The 18,694-nt window shown below is 38.6% G+C and overlaps 1 protein-coding gene across 2 annotated transcripts in view; it reads left to right on the top strand.

The window, feature by feature from the left end:
* ZNF462 (zinc finger protein 462) overlaps positions 1 to 18,694 on the top strand; it is a 156,953-nt gene that overhangs the window by 71,019 nt on the left and 67,240 nt on the right. For both annotated transcript variants that reach the window (XM_010389456.2, XM_010389457.2), the window contains exons 6-7: positions 1,859 to 1,977; positions 5,460 to 5,651. In XM_010389456.2, coding sequence (XP_010387758.1) covers positions 1,859 to 1,977; positions 5,460 to 5,651 — 311 coding nt within the window. The remainder of the gene's footprint in view (positions 1 to 1,858; positions 1,978 to 5,459; positions 5,652 to 18,694) is intronic.

The following is an 18,694-nucleotide window of genomic DNA, read 5'->3' as shown; positions in this document are numbered from 1 at the left end:
CACTGACTCAGTAAAATAAAGCACATCTTTGAAAATACCAGTAAAATACTATAATGTGTCAAAGAAGGGAAATGTTATGTCAACTTTGGAAGAGTCAGGAAGGTTTTATGGAGTAAGGAGCATTTGGGTCAAGTCTTAAAGTAGAAATATAGGACTTGAGTAGTTTGGAAAGGACATAGGATGTAGAGGAAAAGCTGTGGGAGGAGACCATGAAGCTGACTGGGGCCCTAACTGGGGGTTTAGTTTGACTAATCCTTAAGTTACATGTAAAGGAATAGTGAAAGATAAGGTCTGAATACTTTAAAGGAGACCATATTTGGAGTTTTAAATGCCAGGAAATAGTATTTCATAATTTAAATTACTGGTAAAAGGAAGAGTCAAATTAGTAAAATAATTATAATTGGTAACATTTATTGCATCTCACTGTATACCAGGCACTGTACTAAGTGCCTTTAAGTATTACTTAATTTCATTCTCAAACACTCCGTTAAGGTATGGCCCCATTATTATCATCTTATGAATAAGAAAAGTAAAGCCTAGAAAAATTAAGTAATTTGCCCAAGGTCACTCAACCTATAAGTAATGGCTGAGATTTTATCCCAGGTAGTCTGACTCCATAGTGTGTGCTCTTGAGATGAAAAAAAAAAAAAAAAAGAAAAAACATGGGGGCTAGGGACAAGGAATTAAGAAGCAGTAATAGTAGCTAAGTAGCTAGTTCAAGAAGTTAGGGAATGATTGAAGGAATGGATTTGCCTGACTTGGAAAAACTGACTTAATGCATGAGATGAGGGATAAAGTAAAATACAGATGGCACCTAGGTTTTCAGTTTACTCAACTGGGAGAAAGGTTAGTGCCATTTATAGAAACAAGGAAATGAAGAAGAGAATTTGTTTTGTAGACAACTCTCTGATGGGTTTGTTTAGAACAGGTTGAGTTAAAGATAACTAAAGGACACCCAGAGGGAGCTGTCCAGGGGCAATTGAAAATGTTGCTTTGGAGCTCAGGAGAGCATTATATGTTGAAATGGTAGCAGTACCGTTCCCACGTGAGGCATTTAGAATGGAGTTTAGTTCTCTGGAGTACTGATACAAATTAGAACTTCTTCCCACACCTTGTTTGGTAGATTTATTATTTTTTTAGGCTAATAATTATTATGAAGTACTAGGGGTTCGTTGTAATTAAATAACTCCCTTGTAAGTTGCTTCTGGAAGACTTACAGCAAACATGGCTGTGTGTATCAGAAGGGATGTGCAGCCTTTTGACCACGTGACTCCTTTAAACATGCATGCACTTTACCTCCAAATTAATATAGACCCTGGAAACAAGACAGCCCATTGCAAGAAGGTCAGCCACTTCGAAACCTCCCTTCCTCACTCTAGTGTTCACAATGAAAGTAGAATTAGAATTCAAAAAGAAAGTCAGCTCTTTTCAAATGCTAAATTTCTCTAATTCCCATTCTGTTATTTGAATAAGTTAGAGGGCTAATTGATAGGCACTCTCACTGGCTTGGCAGGAAGCTTGAATTCACCCATATTGTACCTTCTCTTTTTAGATACACTCTTCCAGTTATCAGAGCTATAAGAAGGGACAATAAAGATTCTTACCATGACCTGTTACCACTGCCATATCTCTAAATCCAAAAAAATCTCTTGATCTCTTCCTTTAGCTTCCTGTCCTCTTAGAGTAGGTACAACTCTTGAAAATTAATTAATTAAATTGATAAATGCCATTATTGAAAAGTAAACAAAAAGACTTTGAACGACCTAGAAGTAGGATTCCTGGAAAAAAGGCAATGAGCAAATCCTCTATGCAATTTTTAATTTTGTCATTTTTCTTTTCGTTTCCCTTCTACATCAAGTTTGGATCGCCATATGCAAACGCACCACGGACACCATAAACCATTCCGATGCAAACTCTGCTCCTTCAAGTCCTCCTATAACAGCCGGCTGAAAACACATATACTCAAAGCTCATGCTGGTGAGTTGTGCACTGATGATGCACATGTTCTTTAGCACTCTCTGAGTTTGAAACCTGATGGTCTTTATTGAGTGAAATACTGTCCTGCCTTACACTTGAGAATATTATTCTTGGGATGGATGTATTTTCAGTTTTATTTTCACCTAGTAAAGAAAAAGTAAAGAAAAAAGTAAAAGTTAAACAAAATCACCTAAATCCAAAATAATACAAAGCCTATGTCACCCATGTTATAGTTAGTTTGTTCGTGCCACTAACAAGTTAGAATTAGACTGTTGGTGATTTTTACAGAAATTTCTAAATTGCCTATACTTTCTAGTGCTATTGCCAAGAATCGTTATATGTACTAAAAAGACTTTCCAGCTAAAATAAAGTTAACAACTTAAGGAAGTTAGAAAGGGCAAAAGGAACTCAAGGTGTGTGAGATTTTTCAAGAGATACCCTTAGATACGTTTCCATACATAAGATAGAAAATGACTTTGGGTGGTGAGTGTCCAGGAGCTGTACTGGTTTCTATCATATTGTTGTTCCATCTCATTATTCATTAGAAAAAATTTGGAAATGAAAGAAGAAACACAGTCAGTCATCTATAATCTTATCTGAAGACAACTGTTGTTGACATCTGATGTGTCATGAACATCCCTTACCCACCAGGCTCTGCACTAGGCATGTTATGTGCATCATCATCTTTAGTCCTACAATAGTCCTAAAGGGGAGGCATTGTGCCACATCCCTTGTGCCTTGTATAACCCTTGGTCACACTCTGAACAGTGTTGTAAGAACCGCTCAGAACCTAAGTCCTTCACTTTTGCCAGCTCCTCATACTCTGTGTAAACAGGACCATGTCTCTTCACTATCTTCTGAGTGTTGGATTTTGTTGAACTGACTTAATGCAATAAAATTGCCCAGGGCTCCCAGCTGCCCCAAACTCCACTAGGAGTCAGGAATGGGACAGGGAAGTCAGCTATAGGGGCTTTTCTCTATCTTTTTGTATTTTTCTGTCTCTGGGAAATTTCTACTAAAGTCCATGAAGTGAATGGCTTCAGGGTTCAAATCACTCTTTTCTAACTTGTGTATATTATAAATTATCCAGCTGGGACACTCTCCTGGTGAGTTTTGCCCATAGGCCTTAGCCTCGTCAAAAGCACTTTTACCAGCGAGAGCTGGGAAGAGATGATTCGGCCTGTGGGAAAGACTTGAAGAGAGCATCAGAGCCTGCACACTGATGCCAGCATATTAAGCTGAAGTGTCTGCTCTTGGAGCTGACCCAGCAAACTGGCTCCCTGTGCTCACTGGCTGGCAAGAAAAGTGCATCCAGTAAGAGAGATTGGGAGCAATGTAATTCAGTTCTTGACATACCTTGGAACCTTGGCCTCCATGACATTGCTTTGAACGACTGAGTGGGGCTTGGCTTCGAAAACGCCAGTACATTTTCTAAAAGACTCTTGACTCATCTTGTCTGTTCTAGATGGATTATTTTATTTTAAAGAAGAAAAGGTTATGTGTGCTAACCCAAACATCTGGATTTGAATTCTCTCTCAGGTCGTGCAACTCACAGCCACCAGTAAGGTTCACACAACCAAGCTTGCATTTAAAAAAAAATGAAAAAATAGAATAAAGAGGGCAGTAGTATTCTATATATTGTCACATATATATATATATTAGTAAACATCATACTCAGCATTGTGATCTAACTCCTAAAGAGATACAACTGACTGGTGTTCCTAGTTGGGTCCTCTGACTCTTTTGAACTTCTGTCCTTCCTTGTGCTTTGTGATGTTGAGCAATTCAAGTTTTTCTGTGGGTTTCTTCAAGACTTTTTTGGAAATGCAAGCTCTGAGGGTCATCAGTGGTGAGAGGAAGGCTTAATTATAGAACTTGGATGCTATACTCACTACACATGTGAACCCATTTAATAATTTTCATGGTGGCAGGAAAGTAATAATCTCGGAAAAGCAGGGGCAAAGAATGATCTTCCAATACCTGTTTTTCTTACTTTGAATCCTTAGACTACAGCTCTGTTCATTTTCACTGGTCCACAAAACTTTACGGTTCTGTTTTCTCTTCTTTCTTCTCTGACTTTTAAATGTCACCTTAAAAATTCATTTTAAAAATACATGTTCATTAGAGAAAATTTGGAAATGAAAGAAGAAATACAGTCATTCATAATCTTGTTATCTAAACACCACTGTTGTTAACATTTCATATATTTCCTTTCAGTCATTTTCTCTATAATTATTTTTAACAGTTGTAATTCTAATGTCATTGAATATATATATTTAGCCTTTGTATTTACTTTTATTTTTTATGTTATTACAAACTCCAAGAATTTATTTTAATTGAATAAAATAAATCATCAATAGGATATGCCAAGATTTACTTGTTTCCTTATGGTTGTAAATTTAGGTTATTTCATACTTTTTTCAAGCATAAATGATGCATATTTCTAAGTAAAACTTTATATTTATTAAAGGATATCTTCTTATTACTCTTTGAAATGGAATTACTGGGTTGGAAACATGAGCATTTCTATGTCTATTGTTCCTAAAAGCGAAATGGCTTTCTGAATTGATCTTACCAGTGTATATATATCCAACAATTTAAGCATACCCACTTCACACTCTTAGTTCTTAAAATGTAATTAATTTAAAAGGTGACATATGGCAAAGGTAAATCCCATTCTAACTTAATTTGGTCATGGTGATCCGTGTTCTATTTCAGTGGCATAAAATTAATTTAAAAAATAGTGCTTATTTTTACTGAGAGGTACTCTTTATTGAAGAATATTGGAGATAAACACATACACACACACTCTACCCCCTAAACCCCCATATTTACATATACAGCTCCCTTCCTTAGAGAAATGACTTATTTTTGCCCATTTCTGTGCTATTGACTAGATAGGGAAATGGAGTTCTGTGCTGAGGTTTGTGAACTGGTCCAAAAATGTATATATGTGGGATGAGAACGTGTATAGTTAGCAAGGAAGTACAGAATAGAATAGCACAGCAGAGCTTACACTGAATGACTTTGTGATTAAAAAGTCGCTAATAGATCGTTGGAATAATAATTAAGCATACTATTTTCTGTGACTGACAAAAAGGCAACCTTGAATGAAACCTGACATGGTCATTTCTAGTGTAGAGAGAGGGGAGAAGGGATTGGAAATTTTTCTAAAGGAAGTATCATAGGCAGTTGGGTTTTACTTCCTATTGGGGAATCAATTCATAGCTTCACTCCTGTAAGTAGAGCCCAAAATGAAAAAGGACCAGTTCACTGGATTCTGGAGCTCATGGGAGAGTTTCCACTCCAAAGGAGCACTGTGGTTGTGGCAGGTTGTTGGTCTGTGAGGTTCGTTCATAGAACATGAAGCTTGAGAAGCGCTTCTCTAGCATGAGTTACCTGAGTTATCTTATTTCCACCCCGGCCTTATACCCTTCTCCCCTCTTTTTCCTGTTCTATTTCTTGTCACCATCCTTTTCCAGGTGAGCATGCCTACAAGTGTTCTTGGTGCTCATTCTCCACCATGACAATCAGCCAGCTGAAGGAACACTCCCTCAAGGTCCACGGAAAAGCCCTGACCCTTCCCAGGCCACGGATCGTCAGTCTCCTCTCCTCACACTCCCACCACTCCTCCCAGAAAGCTACCCCAGCTGAAGAAGTGGAAGACTCCAACGGTAAAAATGGGCTTCCAAGCTGGAATTAACCACTCAGGGTTGAGGTGGGCTGGGATTCATTGCCAGTCATTCTTTTTAGAGGAAAATCTTATGTGAAAACATGATGGTTCAAGTGAAGGAAGAAATGTGAAAAGGTTGAAATGGTGTAGAGGTTGGAGTGGGAAGGGAAAATGAACTTGTTGAGCGTCTGTGTGACGCCACGATGAAAATGAAAGGCAGCACTCATGGGAGTGTTGCTGGTAGCAAGAGACAGTCAAGTGGGATGGATTAGTTTTGAATCGTTCCACTGTGGTTTCAAGCAAGAAAGTGAATGGAGTACCAGGGCAATTTGTTTGTTTTTGTTTATATCCTGTCTTGTTCTAAAAAAGATGCGCTGTGAAGTGTTTGGGGTGACAGGTATGTACATTAATGACACAAAATTCAGAGTAGGAATGCAAAGGGTGAATGAGTGGGGAAGTATGTCTCATTGAGCCATGTGATACCTTAGGGGTGACATAGGGATTTCTTACAGCTAAAGGATGCTAATGAGGAAGGAGTTGGGAGGAGTGTGTTACTATTTAGTTTTGGAGTTTCAGAAGAAATACAGGAAGCCAGGGAGAAGGTCTCCTTGATAGCAGTGTGACCAAAGCTGTAGGGTAGAGAAAGAGAGTCCAGACCTTGGGGCCTGCAGATGTGGCATAGTAAGCAAAGGGATAGTTTATTGTTTTTATAAGACCAGGAAGCAGACCTGTTTTGATTTCTCATCTCACCTCAAATGATTGCAGAATCAGCTACTTGGAAAAGAAGTAGAGGAAGTCTGCAGATTCTTCGAGGTAGACCTGCTCTCTTCCAACCCCTTCTAATTCTTGAGTCCCTTCTGCGGGAGCCAGTTAGCTACCATCAGCTTGAGTACTTCCCAGGTCAAGGAACGACTGTCTGCCAAGGTCTGCTGTTACATTCTTGGGAGGAGCTTAGTGGACTGGAAAGAAAGCCGAACAAAAGCCTGGATTTGAAATCTCACTTCTCTCAATAGTGGTTACGTTTCCCTGGGCAATCTTAGCTTCTTGTTCCCATATGTAAAATCGGGGATAGTGATATCTACCTCAACCGATTATCTTCAGAGATTAATGAGAAAAGGTACACACCTGTAAAATACCTAATCCAGCCTCTGACACATAGTAGGTATTTAATAAACGGCCATTTTATTTCTGTACTTTTCATCCTTGGTTGCAGTTCTGGCCTTTGGGACCATTTATAACAAGTACGAATTTTGGTTATTTTTAATGTATGTGTTTAAACCAAGAGACTCTTCAGATAACCTGACGATCTGACAGCCCAACTTGTCAACATGGTCTAATTCTCAGATTATCGAAAGAGTAAATGAGTAATGTTTATTCATGAGGCCTGTGAGCAGACACCTGTGGGAGGAAATGAAATGGTAAGTCCTAAGATGAAAAGCTGCTTTTTAAAAACGTTTTGAAGCTTGGTGGTCTTTCCTTTGCAAATCGTTTATAGTGTTCGACACTATAGCTCCTTACTGGTATCCCTGCCTTAAAGGACTTCTGTTTAACAAAGAAGGCCTGTTATGATGGCTACGACTTGTAATGACGTGACCACACAATCTCCTTAGCTACTGTGTAGTAGTTTAAAATGTGGAAGGAAGCCTGTGGTGTTTTTTTTTTTTTCTTCTGGGAAAATTTAGAGTCACACATCTAGGACTAGGTGAGAGTACCTGTGGAAGGGTAAAGAAAATGTCCCCTTTTCACCTGAAATATTCTATTCACTGGGAAAGGTTGGTATATTGCAACCAGAAGGGCAAAATCTAACTTGACCCACATTGTAAGATCTTTATTAATGTGATTTTTAAGTAATTGTTTTCATCTGACATGGAAGCTACATTTGTGGAGCCGTTTGAATGGAACAGATTCATCTCAGTGCCATTGCTAGCAAAGGCTTTTGCTGGGATGTTTTTATCAATGTCATACCTTCTTTTTCCTTTGTCTTTCTTCCTTGAAAGGTGGTTCTCAGTCAGAGGTCAAAGGAATCCTTTAAACCCACCCCACTGCGTGTATTATTATCCTCTGCATAGACTAAGAAGAGTTGAGTTCAGTTAAATTCTTGAGCCTGTACTCTCTCCCGAGGACTTTGCTATGCACGGAAGAATCAGAAATGAGTATAGGATTTTTCTGGCCCTCTGACAACTTAGAATCAATTGTTTAGATGATATTATTAGCACTTACATTTGAGCTAACCATAACCCTAAGCCTCAGGCCTAACCTGTCTGGGGAGTGATTTCAGATTCTTGGAGAATGGACTGTGGGGAGGGGTGGTTGTCACAGAAATACAACAAAGTGATATTGACTAGTTGTCTCTATAACATGGATAGTCTGTTTTTGTTTAGGCACAGGGAAATAATTTGCAATATATAAAAGTGATTCTCAGTTTTCTTCTTATGAAAGAGCATAGTAACTGAAAGCTCTGTGTGATAACTATTTGGTGAGACCTACACAGAAGTCATTGGGCCTGTCAGCTGTTTTTAATGTATGTAAATGACCTATATCAATGGATCAGCAGTGATTAGTTCAATTTGATGACATAAAAGCTGATTAGATGAGGTAAACAAAAAGAAGGCTATTCACATGAATGAATAATTCTGTGGAAAGAGTAGTTAATAGTTGTTCATTCAGTAAGTATTTTCTTGAATCCTTATTATAGATTTTGTACAGTTTTGCATAGCCAAGAATGGCTAAGCAGGCCCAAAGTAGGAAGACTTTGCTAAGGAGCCGGATGGTGGATTCCTAGAAACAGCTAAGTCTACAGGATGGAAAAACAGCTGTGGGACTAGATAGTAGCCTGTAAATTATGCCTTGAATGGTGTTTGAAACACACATGTGAAATCCAATTGCACATTTTAATAGAGAGAAGCTGCGGGGCTACTGGCTCTCAGTTCAGGTTTCCCACACTGCAGATGCCAGGACAATGTGAACACACCAACCAAAAATGTGTTGCAGGCCTGGGGGGAGTCAAGATCCATAAAACCAGGGAAATCACCAGTGTGTCTTTGGCTTTCTGATTCCCTAGTGAAATATGTGAATAAAACAAGTTGACATGTTGCTGCTATTTGCAGTGGTCAAATGCTTGCCGTCTTGAGAGGGAGCCAGTCTTCTCTGGCAGAGGGAAACAGCCTGAAAAGGGATGTTCTTTCTAAGCTGCTCTCCCTCCCAACCCAGAGGAGGGAGAAAAGTGAAGAAAGCAAAAATGAGAAGGTAGAGGGCAGATTTCACTCCAGCTGCCTGGCCACACACCTCTTCTGTGCTTCAACCGTGCTCTTGGGCTCTGAGCTGTCAGTCTTGACATGTTTCACCAGCACACGAATCCTCTATATATTCATGATGATCAGTTGTTGGAAAGAAAAGCAACGGCACTATGGTATTGGTTTTGTCTATAAGATAATGGGCAATGACACATAATTGCTATTCTAAACAATGCATTAAGGGGAAACAATAAGGTTTTCAACAAAGGGAAATGCTCTGCTGTGTTTGTGTTTACTGTGTTCCCTCTCCTGCCATGTACAACACGGGACTGGCTTTTATCCGGCTGTTTCCAAGTCTCTGCTTTCAGTACAGAAAAATACACATATACGCACAGCTGTAAAATAACCAAGAAACTAGGACAGTGTAGTTTAGCTATGAGATTTGTTTTAGGTCTGAGAAGCTATACAGGACATGGCCAATGGATATGTAACTTAAAATTCAACTATAAGTTAAGTCAAGCCAGTGATGACATTCCATGTTTTTCCTCCCTCTAGTTTCTCCCGGGGACTAATAAGTTATTTTGTTTCTTCTATCTATGCAGTTATGCTATGGAATTGCCTGCTTTAGAAAATAGCTACTATGATGCATTTAGGACAAAAACAAAAATCAGACCAGGTACAAAGTGAATAAGGTGAATGATGGTAACATTGTTTATTTGTTTGTTTGTTTTGCCGGTGCCTTAGTTAGCAACCCAGAGAAAACACAAAGAACACTTGGTTGTGATACCCCTCCATTTATAATATAGAACTTGATATAGTCCACCCAAAAGAGAAGTCTGTGATATTAGAATTAATAGAAAAATGTTGCAAGGAGCTTTGCAATTTCCTTTTGTACAGATTTTTAAATAAATCTCAATTGGTTTTTCTCCTCTAAGCTCTAGAATAATACTTGACAAACACTATTTTTATCAAGACATTTCTCATCGAGGAACCACACGTACTTATTACCTCTCATGTGAAAGTCTTCAGCGTTGCATCCAAAGTTCACCATTTAGTCATGCTTTCATCATTGCACAGTGGCTTCACTAGCAAATACTGACATTCCTGCCATCTCTCTACTTACTATCCTAAACATTTAATGTCTTCCTTTGTACTTCTACTCACTTTCAGTAAGCTCTGCTGGGAGGTTAGATGGATTTCTTTCCTGTCTGCTTTTCTGTACTAGTCCATGACTTTTCACTTCCTTTAAGGATTGATTTTCACTGGCGCCAAACGTACTCTTATTATACTCTTGTATCCCTCATCTTCCTGGTGCTCTATTAGTACTTGCAGATATGCTATTTTTTCTGTCCCCTAATTTTCCAATATGGACAGTTAGGTAAGTACTTACTAAATACTTACTCTTTTCATGGACCCATGATATCTTGGAGGCATCACAGTTTTCAGTTCTGTTAATTGTACTGGGTCCTCAAATACATTTTAACTCCACTAACCAAATTACACAGGATGAGTTTATTTCACTTCCGTTTAAGAGGCGGGTCAAAAGACATCTGAAGATGAAACCTTAGGGAATGCTCTGACATTAATTATCTGACACAATTACTCTGCCGAGATAAAAAGATCTTCCTTGACAAAGAGCATTTTAAATGTTGTCATTGTTCCCTGCATGATGAGACCTTCTGTATAGGTGAGAAGCTGAAGGTTAAGACAAGGTATAAACCCTTCTGTCCCTCAAAAGGATATAGAAAGTATGATGGAGCTGGAGAGATGAACATTTCTAGTATGGTCAGCTGTTAGCAGAGTTGCTTCTTGGAGCAAGTGCGCACAATTATTGATCTTAGAGTGGGCTAATTTGTTCTCTGTGTCTCTGTCAATATACAGTGTTTGGCCGCAGTTAAATTCAGATTCAAAGACGATATGGTGATAAACTGACCAACAAAACTTGTCAATGAGTAGAGCTTTCTATTCTACCTGAAAACTTTTCCCATCAGACTTTTAAAACAATATATTGGTTAGAAGAGACTCATTTGGTGAGACTCCGTTTTTCTAAACATTAGAGATTGGCAAAATTTTCCTTTAAAAAAAATTTAAATTGACTCATAATAATTACACATATTTGTGACATACAGTGTGATAATTTGATACATGCATATGATGTGTAACGATTAAATTAGGGCCATTAGCATTTCCATCACCTCAAACATTTATTATTTCTTTGTGTTGGAAACACTCAAAATCTGCTTTTTAAGCTGTTAGTAAATATACAATCAGTTGTTGTTTATTCTAGTTATCTTAAGATGCTGTAAAATTCTAGATCTTGTTTCTCCTATCCAGCTGTAATTTTATATCTATTTACCACCCTAATGCCCTTCCCAGTCTTTAGTAATAACCACTATTCTACTTGCTACTTCTATGAGATCAACTTTTCTAGCTTCTACATAGGACATAAGAATGTGCAGTATTTGTCTTTCTGTGCCAGCTTTTGGCAATTTTTTTCTATAAAAAAGGCCAGACAGAAAATATTTTCAGCACTGTAGGTCGTGCAGTCTCTGTCACAACTACTTAACTCTGCCATTGTAACATGAAAGTAACCATAGACAGTATGTAAAAAAAACAACATGACTATGCTTCAATAAAACTGTATGTACAAAAACAAATTTGGGAAGGGCCATGAATGATACTTCACTAACCTATGTCGTAGATGAGATGATTGGGGGGAATAATTACAGCAATACCCATGAGATTAATCCAGTCTTTAATAAATATCATTCTGAGCCTTTATATTTAACATGTGGAATACTCCTAGATGTCACTTAAAAATGTAACTTGACCTAAATATATTATTAGATTCATATATGAAATGTAAGGTATTAGATAAAGTTTTAAAAATATTAGTGCATGAATTACATTTAAGCTTAAAAGGAAAATCTTCTCTAAGAATTATGTTGAGTCTAGCTCCAAACTAGCAACTCATTTTACCTTGGCTGCAGCAATGCTTGACAACTAAAAATTAAGATCTGGGATGCTTTATTTTTGAAGAGAAGCTTTTCAGATCTCTAAATAGGTCAGACATAAAATTCAACCTTTAAGAGGATCCAGGTAGTTGCTAGGGCTTCAGCCCTTCCACACAGGTTCCAATTGCAATCAGATGGAAAGAAAAAATGAGATGGTTTCTTTTTAAAAATGACAGTCATGAAATGGAGACTCCCAAGTGAATAACTAATTGTAAAATACAAAAATTTACATCGTTTATAGCACATGCGATGTAAGACATAATTTTAATGGCTTGACTATAATTTTTAATAGGTTCTGCTGGTCTCAAAATTATCTGACCAGCTACTAACTAACCTTCTCTTTTTGATATCAGAATTTCTACGTCAAAATGTGGCCTAAAGTTCATTTTAACACTTACTATATTTCTATATCTCTACCGTAAAGACTTAAGAGGTCTACAATTTCAGTGGAGCAAAGTGGCATTGAAGACCCCGAATCTTCTGTTATTACCTGGAAATCTACAGGGATTAAACTGTTAAGACTCTACCTCAGTGACAAAGAGCAACCCTCCAAAATTATCACCACTCTGAACTCAAAGGTCATGTGATAGACACTTCCCAAGATACCAACCTGCCTGGAATTTCTGTGACTTTTTGAATTAGCCATAGTTTTGTGGCTAATATCATCCTTTGTGCCACAGATGAAAACATTTCAAGTGTAGGCTTTCCATGTCCTGGGAACGTAGTCAACTAACTCATCTCCTTCTTCCCATGCCAGTAAAAACATTGTTCATCAGAAATATAGCCATATACCACTAAAGTTATTCGAAACTAGTTCCCAGAAACACTGGAGTTTGCTTCATAATTCCACATCTGATGTTCACATCTCTGGATGTGAACTGCTTGGAGATTACCTCAAGTCTTCCAGACCTCATTTGTGGAAAGTATCTAGAAGGGAAGAAATCTACTTTATTCTTTAGCAGAAAAATATAGTCAGTCATTAGCTGAATCATCTAAAACAACTAATCTCAGTTATTTTTTAAAAGAAAGAATCTTTCCTTGTCTTCTCATTGCCCACTTCAAATTTTCTGTCCCTGGAGCTGAAGCTAGTATTTTAGCCCAATTTTACTTGAGATAAAAATCCCTCAAACTGTCTTGAGACTTCTTGTGACTCATAGGTCTCTCCACTCTTTCTGTTCTGTTTGAGAGGATTTTACACAGGCAGAAGGAAGGGTATTTGAGTTGGGAGAAGTCAAAAGAGTCAGCCATGATTTAGAGGTAGAAATCCTGCAACAGCCTTGCTAGAGTCGAGGGAATGTCCTTGGAAAGATGGGTATGTAAACAAATAATTTTTTAAAAAATGGGAAGAGCCACACTGTTGTGGCTCATGCCTGTAATCCCAACACTTTGGGAGGCTGAGGCAAGAGGATCTCTTGAGGCCAGGAGTTCAAGACCAGCCTGGGCAACATAGCAAGATCCCACCTCTATAAAAACATAAAAATAAAATAAAAGTAAATTAGTATGGAGGTGAGAATAAGATGCCAGAAATAACTTTTTAGCTACAATTATTTTTTTGAAAAAAGTAAATTACATACATTTTGATTGTATGTCCCAGGAAAGCATGTCCAAATGATACACATACTTTTGTTAACATGTTTTCTTTTTTTTTTTTTTTTTATTATACTTTAAGTTCTAGGGTACATGTGCATAACGTGCAGGTTTGTTACATATGTATACTTATGCCATGTTGGTGTGCTGCACCTATCAACTCGTCAGCACCCATCAATTCATCATTTATATCATGTATAACTCCCCAATGCAATCCCTCCCTCCTCCCCCCTCCCCCCTCCCCATGATAGGCCCCAGTGCGTGATGTTCCCCTTCCCGAGTCCAAGTGATCTCATTGTTCAGTTCCCACCTATGAGTGAGAACATGCGGTGTTTGGTTTTCTGATCTTGTGATAGTTTGCTAAGAATGATGGTTTCCAGCTGCATCCATGTCCCTACAAAGGACGCAAACTCATCCTTTTTTATGGCTGCATAGTATTCCATGGTGTATATGTGCCACATTTTCTTAATCCAGTCTGTCACAGATGGACATTTGGGTTGATTCCAAGTCTTTGCTATTGTGAATAGTGCCGCAATAAACATACGTGTGCATGTGTCTTTGTAGTAGAATAATTTATAATCCTTTGGGTATATACCCAGTAGTGGGATGGCTGGGTCATATGGTACATCTAGTTCTAGATCCTTGAGGAATTGCCATACTGTTTTCCATAATGGTTGAACTAGTTTACAATCCCACCAACAGTGTAAAAGTGTTCCTATTTCTCCACATCCTCTCCAACACCTGTCGTTTCCTGACTTCTTAATGATTGCCATTCTAACTGGTGTGAGATGGTATCTCATTGTGGTTTTGATTTGCATTTCTCTGATGGCGAGTGACGATGAGCATTTTTTCATGTGTCTGTTGGCTGTATGAATATCTTCTTTTGAGAAATGTCTGTTCATATCCTTTCCCCACTTTTTGATGGGGTTGTTTGTTTTTTTCTCGTATATTTGTTTGAGTTCTTTGTAGATTCTGGATATTAGCCCTTTGTCAGATGAGTAGGTTGCAAAAATTTTCTCCCATTCTGTAGGTTGCCTGTTCACTCTGATGGTAGTTTCTTTTGCTGTGCAAAAGCTCTTTAGTTTAATTAAATCAATATCGTGAAAATGGCCATACTCCCCAAGGTTATTTATAGATTCAATGCCATCCCCATCAAGCTACCAATGAGTTTCTTCACAGAATTGGAAAAAACTGCTTTAAAGTTCATATGGAACCAAAAAAGAGCCCGCATTGCCAAGACAATCCTAAGTCAAAAGGACAAAGCTGGAGGCGTCACGCTACCTGACTTCAAACTATACTACAAGGCTACAGTAACCAAAACAGCATGGTACTGGTACCAAAACAGAGATATAGACCAATGGAACAGAACAGAGTCCTCAGAAATAATACCGCACATCTACAGCCATCTGATCTTTGACAAACCTGAGAGAAACAAGAAATGGGGAAAGGATTCCCTATTTAATAAATGGTGCTGGGAAAATTGGCTAGCCATAAGTAGAAAGCTGGAACTGGATCCTTTCCTTACCCCTTATACGAAGATTAATTCAAGATGGATTAGAGACTTAAATGTTAGACCTAATACCATAAAAACCCTAGAAGAAAATCTAGGTAGTACCATTCAGGACATAGGCATGGGCAAGGACTTCATGTCTAAAACACCAAAAGCAACGGCAGCAAAAGCAAAAATTGACAAATGGGATCTAATTAAACTAAAGAGCTTTTGCACAGCAAAAGAAACATGTTTTATTAACCGTAAATAACAGCCAACAGAAAAATCCCAGTGGTGGTGATTAAACAAAAATGGTGAAATAACAAATGGCCAAAAGTGACATGAGAGGAAAGTATACAGGTGGGAGAATCTGCTTGCCCTCTGCTGGATTCAGTCCCTTTCTGTTTAGGCCCAGGAAATGATATGTTCCTGTCACTGGGGCTCTTCCACTTTGCAAACAGTTTCCGAGTCATCAAGTTCAACCCAAAGGAAGTATTTGGCCGAGAGTGTAGGGCCCAGCTAAGGTTTCATTTCCTAGCACACTGCTTGTGGAGAAGTCATTCCAAAGCTAGGTTCTTCGGCTTCCATGGGGACACAAAACATTCTTAGATGACTCGCACAAGTCACTCTCTTACATCATATTTTATTTTGATGCACTGTGAGTCCTCCACCAGAGCTGCTATGTTAGCCACATTGAGAGAGGCAGGACCTTCTAAACTCTTAACCTATGTGTTCATTTTCAGCACTGCTAGTTATTTTTTTCCCCCTTGGCCAGTTTGAAAGTCATGCATTCTGGTTTACATAAGGGTTCTGCATGTCTCTTCGTTCAATTCCCAAGTGATGAAAAATAACTTTTTTTTATTCTACCAATTGTCTTAAATATGTCATCTGCTTTAATATGTCTAATGAATTGGAGGTATAAATGATTAATCTCATTTGAAGGAGAAGGGCACGAGGAGTGAAATGGTGAGTCAGACATCACAAAGCGTGTACGTGGTGGAGCTGTTTCATTCACAGGTTTGTCCGATTCCAAAGTCTGTGCCCTTGAACTTTGTGCCTCAGTGGAGTCTAATAGCAAAAACACATACCCAAGAAATGATCCAGAGTGGTGAAGCCTTGGCTGCTTATATGTCTGTGGGCTCTGGAATCTTCTAAAGGAAATGAAAGACAAGTATTTATTACTTACTGATATTTGGAGCTTAAGTTAACAGATGTACAGATAGTCTTAAGTTAAAAGACCAGAATACAATAAAGTGAGAAATTGTGTGTCTGGATTTGAATGGCTGTAGCTGTGGATATGAGAAGGAATTGAGTCATGTAGGGCTTCATGGAAGAGGCAGTACTCAAGCTGGACCTTGAAGGGTGAGTGGATGTGTGCAGGTGGATGGAAGGAGGCAAGGAGGGAAGAGTATCAGCATGAGCAGATACACAGGAGAAAGGATCCTGAGACTGTAAAGAACCAGTGTGGCTGGAACAAAGGATGTGTGGTGAGGTTAGTGGGACGGCAATTGGTGAGGTAAGGAGAGGGAGAGCGAGACAACAGGAGTACTTAACACTGGGAAGAGGACTTTGGATTTGTTAAGAAACACTCAATGAGGAAGACAAGCAGCAAGATTCCTTCCTCTCCAGAAGTGCCAGGGTACATTTGAGCTATAGGTGCATTCAGCTAGCATCAATAGGTCTTCAAGAAGGAATGTGCAATGAAATTAGTCATGGGTAGTACTCATCCTCTTTTAAGATAGCTGCATAGAATTTTTACCTTCTGATGACAAAAGTAATACCAACTCGTGACTAAAGAACAGCTTTATGGCAATACATAACAAAATGTAAGGGTCACCCATCATGCCAGCCTCTCCCTACCCATAATAATCTCTATTCACAGATTGTCGAAGTCATCTAGATATTTGTCCTATGAATATACAAATACAGGTTGTCATGTAGTTTAGGTTGTTTTTTTTTTTTTTCAAAACTGGAACCGAACTACACAAACTATTTTTCTTTCATGTGTTTTTCTCTCACTTGATGGGTTCCATCCACATGACTTACTATAGTTTTGAAATATAAGGGTTCATATCTCAAAACAAAAATAATTCCTTTTCAGATAATAAATATTGAGTACTTAAAGGTTTCAAATATACTTTTGTGTATAATAAATTATATATATACATATATTATATTTAAGGTGGGATTCTCAGAATTATAGAAGGCCTTTGAGACTTTGCCAATCAAAAATTCATTAATTTTATTTTATGACTCACTCACCTCTTCAAAAATTACTCAAGTAGAGTCTCTTTCCTCACTACTTACTTGAGACTTAATACGTTTACAATATTGGTAAACAGTCCTTAAAAGACAAAAATCAAGATTACAGACTGTCTAGACCATTCAGAGTAGTGGGCTAGAAATAAGATTTTGTGAAAGGATAAATACAAAGTAAGTTGGGTAGCTGATGACCCCTGCATTTCTTTCCATTCCTGGACTTGCCAAATATTCTTGTAATTATTAGCTGCCTTACCTGTCTCTCCAGCTAAACTGTGTGCTCTCCTAGGTCAGGGACCATTTCTTATTCATTTCTAGAGCCCCAGCACTGGGTAGGCCATTCAATAGATACTTCTTAAATTGTTTTGAATGAGGACAGCAAAAGCAACCACACACAAGGAAAGCCAAGAGAACAATTTATGTGTGAACAAGCCTGGGAATCTGGAAAAAGCCAATGGAATCTGGCTGTGTGTATAGCAAGATGTGCCATCCCACGTTATTGCACGTTTCATTGATCATTCCCCCGTCCTTGAGTTAACTAACTTCTCCCTTCCTCCCACCCCAATGGCAACACCATAGCCCTTTAAACTTTCTGCAAATGAAGCAACCAATTCCTTTTTTTCCAAGCAGCCAGGGAGACAAGTGGGTGCCTTCCTTACTTTCTGCCACCTCTTGAGAGTACTTCTACTTCCTTTGTTTAATGGTCCTTTTTCAAATGCCTGCTTTCTGCTTATTTTCTTCCTCTCTTTTGGAATATTCTTCTGTCTTCCTCTGTGAACTCAGTGACTGGCTCACAGCCTTCCTTTCTAATCCAAATGTAACCTTCATGCTCTGGAATTACAATAGACTACACTCAACGGCAATAACTCAACAGACACTTCAGTCGCCTCAGCCAGGGAGATTTATCTCCTTCCTGACTGTCCTCCAGCTGCCCACCTGTGGCCAAATTCACCATAACAGCTCCGTCTCCAGCACCTCAAATCTGCCTTTACTCTGACCACTGCGGGTAGTCTCCTTCCCCATCCAACCTAGACCTGACCAGAGGGTTAGCCATTTCAAAGGGGCTTTCTTCAGCATCCTGGTTTCTCTCGTCCCCTTGTCCTCTGGTTTCCAACTTACCAGACTCCAACCCTGAATAACCTTCACTCCTGCCCTTCCTCTGATGTTAGCCAGTCTTTCTGATTCTAACCTCCATCTTTTCCAATTTGTTTTGCAGGGTATCTTCGTTAATCACAAATCCAATTTACTTTTCAAAATAAATTTGAGCTGAGTCAGACTTACCCCTATGTAATGTCAGTTTATGCTTAAGTATTTCAAGATATTTTCTTAAGTGAAAGAGACAGGAATAGAGCCACAACCAATGTGCTAGAAGTTGCAAATAGCTGTAGTCTATCTTACTTATCCCAAACTAAAGGGAGTGAGCAGCTGTATGGTTAGTAGCTGTGGCAATCACAAATTATTG

The sequence above is a fragment of the Rhinopithecus roxellana genome, chromosome 16 (genome assembly GCF_007565055.1).
Source record: "Rhinopithecus roxellana isolate Shanxi Qingling chromosome 16, ASM756505v1, whole genome shotgun sequence".
Lineage (NCBI taxonomy): Eukaryota > Metazoa > Chordata > Mammalia > Primates > Cercopithecidae > Rhinopithecus > Rhinopithecus roxellana.
Note: the sequence above shows the minus strand (reverse complement) of the source record. Positions and strands in the feature narration are given on the sequence as shown.